The 3,222-nt window shown below is 34.2% G+C and overlaps 1 protein-coding gene across 1 annotated transcript; it reads left to right on the top strand.

Moving 5' to 3' along the window:
* The first annotated feature begins 453 nt into the window (after window positions 1–453).
* On the top strand, window positions 454–2,948 carry LOC106298564 (type IV inositol polyphosphate 5-phosphatase 11). The gene is made up of 7 exons (XM_013734704.1): window positions 454–651; window positions 740–887; window positions 983–1,113; window positions 1,224–1,300; window positions 1,695–1,820; window positions 1,893–2,068; window positions 2,401–2,948. The coding sequence occupies exons 1-7, from the start codon at window positions 617–619 to the stop codon at window positions 2,695–2,697; spliced, it is 990 nt and encodes a 329-aa protein (XP_013590158.1). The 5' UTR covers window positions 454–616; the 3' UTR covers window positions 2,698–2,948.
* Window positions 2,949–3,222: the final 274 nt, after the last annotated feature.

Genomic DNA, 3,222 nt, shown 5'->3' with positions numbered 1-3,222 from the left:
CCCTATCCGAACCTGAACGGATATCTGAACGCCTGCACCCAGCAGTTCACCTTAATTGAAAACAGAAGGTAAAGAAACCGAAACTTCAATGCTTAAGCAGAAAAAAAAAAAAAACGGAACTAATCAAATTATATAGAATTATATATATTGTATCATGGGGGCACACACAACATAAGATTGGTTTACATCACATGTGATGATGTTGATGCGAATAAGAGTATCGTCCACATATGTTTACTGTATAATATAATCATTGAATTTCTAATAAAGACGAAAGATTCTATTGTACTATTATCTTATGCTCTAGAGATTTCCTGATGAAGAAAATGTTACCCTAAGTCATTATCAAATTCGACCGTCCATTTGAAGACGTACACGTCTTTATGGTCAAACATCACCTAACTTCCTAGAAAACTACGTAACATTGCATGTGCCTGATTTCATTGTTCAAACCCAGGCAATTTATATATAGAGGATGGATGAATGAAGATGACTTTGTGAAATTTCCAGGCTCTTATCATACCAATTCTCTTTAAATTTGCTCACTTCTTCCCCTCTCTCTACAAAATACCTTTCGAATCGTACCATTTACGGAGAAACAGGGCATGCAGAGACAATGGGCAATACAAATTCTTTGTGTGGGCGTAAAGGGTAACAATTAGTATCACTATCAATTTTACTATTTATAAATACCAAGTAAAAAGACATGTAACGTGTATTATTGTGTACTTCTGTATAGATTTTACAACAAGGAAACTTTGTTAAGTTCTGTTGGCAACAACTCATCCCACGATGGTATTAGAACAATTGAAGCTGTTAAGAGTTGTAGCTTTTCTAGAAAATCAGATCTTTGTATCCGTATCATCACATGGAACATGAATGGAAAGGTACGTTCGTAGGTATGCGCATATTCGCTAGTTATTAGATATATAACAAACATTCCTTAATATCATCATTAATTATTCCTATAACAAATGTGAAGGTTTCGTATGAAGATTTGGTTCAGCTTGTTGGCAAAGACAGAAAATTTGATTTGCTTGTGGTTGGAGTGCAAGAGGCTCCCAAAACCAATGTAGCTCAACTTTTGCAGACAGCTTCATCTCCAACTCATGTGTAAGTGATCTACTGTTTCTTTCTGTTTATCTCCATTATTGATTTACCACAAATGTTCTGTTCCCTGTGATTTTAATATTGCGAAGTTTCATTTACGAAATGAAATGCAGGCTTCTTGGGAAGGCGAAACTGCAATCGATCCAGCTATTATTGTTTGGACCAAAGAATTCACAACCACTAGTAAAAGGTATTTATTCATCTATTATCATCAGATGTATTTATACTCTCTAACAATCGGTTCCCAAGCGGGCCAAAATCAGTCAGATACAAAAAATCGTCAATGGAAGGTTAACATTTTTAGCCTAAGTGTTTGATTAATCGGTCTAGGCAGTTTATTGCGACACAATGAAAAGTAATAAATACTACTCAATATATGTAAATAATTTGTATTAGTTAAATACTTAAAATGTCACTAACACTGAAAATAAATCTCTAGATTAACTGACTAGGTGTTAAAGCTTCCTAAACACCTAGTATTACAAATTTTTTGAGATGTATATACAATCTTACAATAAAACCAAAACAATAGTGTCTGATTAAATTCAGCTTTTTTTGTAACTTTGGTGTCTGATTAATTGCAGAATTAAAAGCGGAAAGTCAATCGGTTGGAGGATGTGGAGGTTTAATTGGAAGAAAGAAAGGAGCCGTGGCTATTCGTATAAACTACGATGACATCAAAATCGTTTTCATCTCTTGTCATCTCTCTGGTACCTACTTTTTCTTATCGCTAATTTACAATTAAATTATAATTACAAATACTAATGTTACTATGTATGCAGCAGACGCAAATAAAGTAGATCAGAGAAATGAAGAGTTGAGACGCATATCAAATTCACTAATATCAAAAGACAAAAGGACACATGACCTCATTGTTTGGCTTGGAGATCTTAATTACAGGATCCAAGATGTCTCTAACCGTCCTGCTCGATCCCTTATTCAAAACCATCTTCAATCTGTAAGTCCCCTTTTCAATTCATAAAATGCAAACTATATCTTGATACTTACGGGTGCATACTCGGCATTTTCTTTAATTATAAATCTAGGATAGTAAGGATATAAAAAAATGAAAGATAATTTAATTAGTTCTATATTTTTCTCATAATTCTTAATTACTTGGCTCGATTCATCTCGGTTGCATAAAAATTTATTTTATTTTGGTACACAATATTATTACAGTTTGGCATTAAATAAGAGTTATGTTCTATTTTGAATAACTCAAGTACATCCGTACATGATCCGATTTGTTACTTACTCCCAATCCTTATTTGACGTTATGACATTATGCAGGTTCTTGTGCGTAAAGATCAGCTCTTGCAAGAAGCTGAGAGAGGTGAAATATTCAAGGGATATAATGAAGGAACTCTAGGGTTTAAACCGACTTACAAATACAATGTGGGAAGCAGTAACTACGATACAAGCCACAAGGTCAGGGTTCCAGCTTGGACAGACAGGATCTTGTACAAGATTCAAGATACCAAAAATATTCAAACAACTCTTTACTCTTATGATTCCATAGACCAAGTGAATGGTTCCGATCATAAGCCTGTGAAAGCGGATCTTTGCTTGAAGTGGATCAACAGTTAAATGAATGAATGAATTTTGTGAGGAGTCAGAATAATATATTGTTGCTAGATTGAATGTAAATAGTAAGCAACATTTTGCGTTTCTGTTTAGCTGTTATTAGATTTGTATGTTTCAATGTAAGGTTCGTGTTGTGTTTTTGCTCTTTTGTTCACTTCTTTTGGCTTGACCTCTCCACTCTTCTCATACGGCCTGCCTCTCCCTTCCTTTACTCTGTTTTATTCTCTGTTTTTGTTCTCTCATTCATTCACTCACTATCTTTGTTTCTACTTGTGTATCATCATCACAGAAGCACACACTCAACTCTATTTACTCTCTCTTTACGTTTGTTGTTGTTCTTGTAGAGAGAGAAGAGAGAATACTTTGATTTGTCTACATTTTTACTTCTTATTAGACTTGGATATCTTTTACAACAACACACACATACATTTGAGAGTAGACTTCTCTACGTACTACACTTGCACAACTTGGACTCTAGACTTAGACTTAAACAACTCTCAACAACTCTCACTTAACTCTTCTTAGCTA

Source organism: Brassica oleracea, chromosome C6, assembly GCF_000695525.1.
Source record: "Brassica oleracea var. oleracea cultivar TO1000 chromosome C6, BOL, whole genome shotgun sequence".
Taxonomy (NCBI): domain Eukaryota; kingdom Viridiplantae; phylum Streptophyta; class Magnoliopsida; order Brassicales; family Brassicaceae; genus Brassica; species Brassica oleracea.
The sequence above is the reverse complement of the archived record's forward strand: the minus strand, read 5'-3'. Positions and strand labels throughout refer to the sequence as shown.

Bases quoted from the DNA above. Each gene is read 5' to 3' on its own strand.
- LOC106298564 (XM_013734704.1), top strand. From the start codon at position 617: ATGGGCAATACAAATTCTTTGTGTGGGCGTAAAGG. The intron at 1,114-1,223 runs GTAAGTGATCTA...AATGAAATGCAG, and splicing joins GCTTCATCTCCAACTCATGT to GCTTCTTGGGAAGGCGAAAC. The intron at 1,301-1,694 runs GTATTTATTCAT...GATTAATTGCAG, and splicing joins TTCACAACCACTAGTAAAAG to AATTAAAAGCGGAAAGTCAA.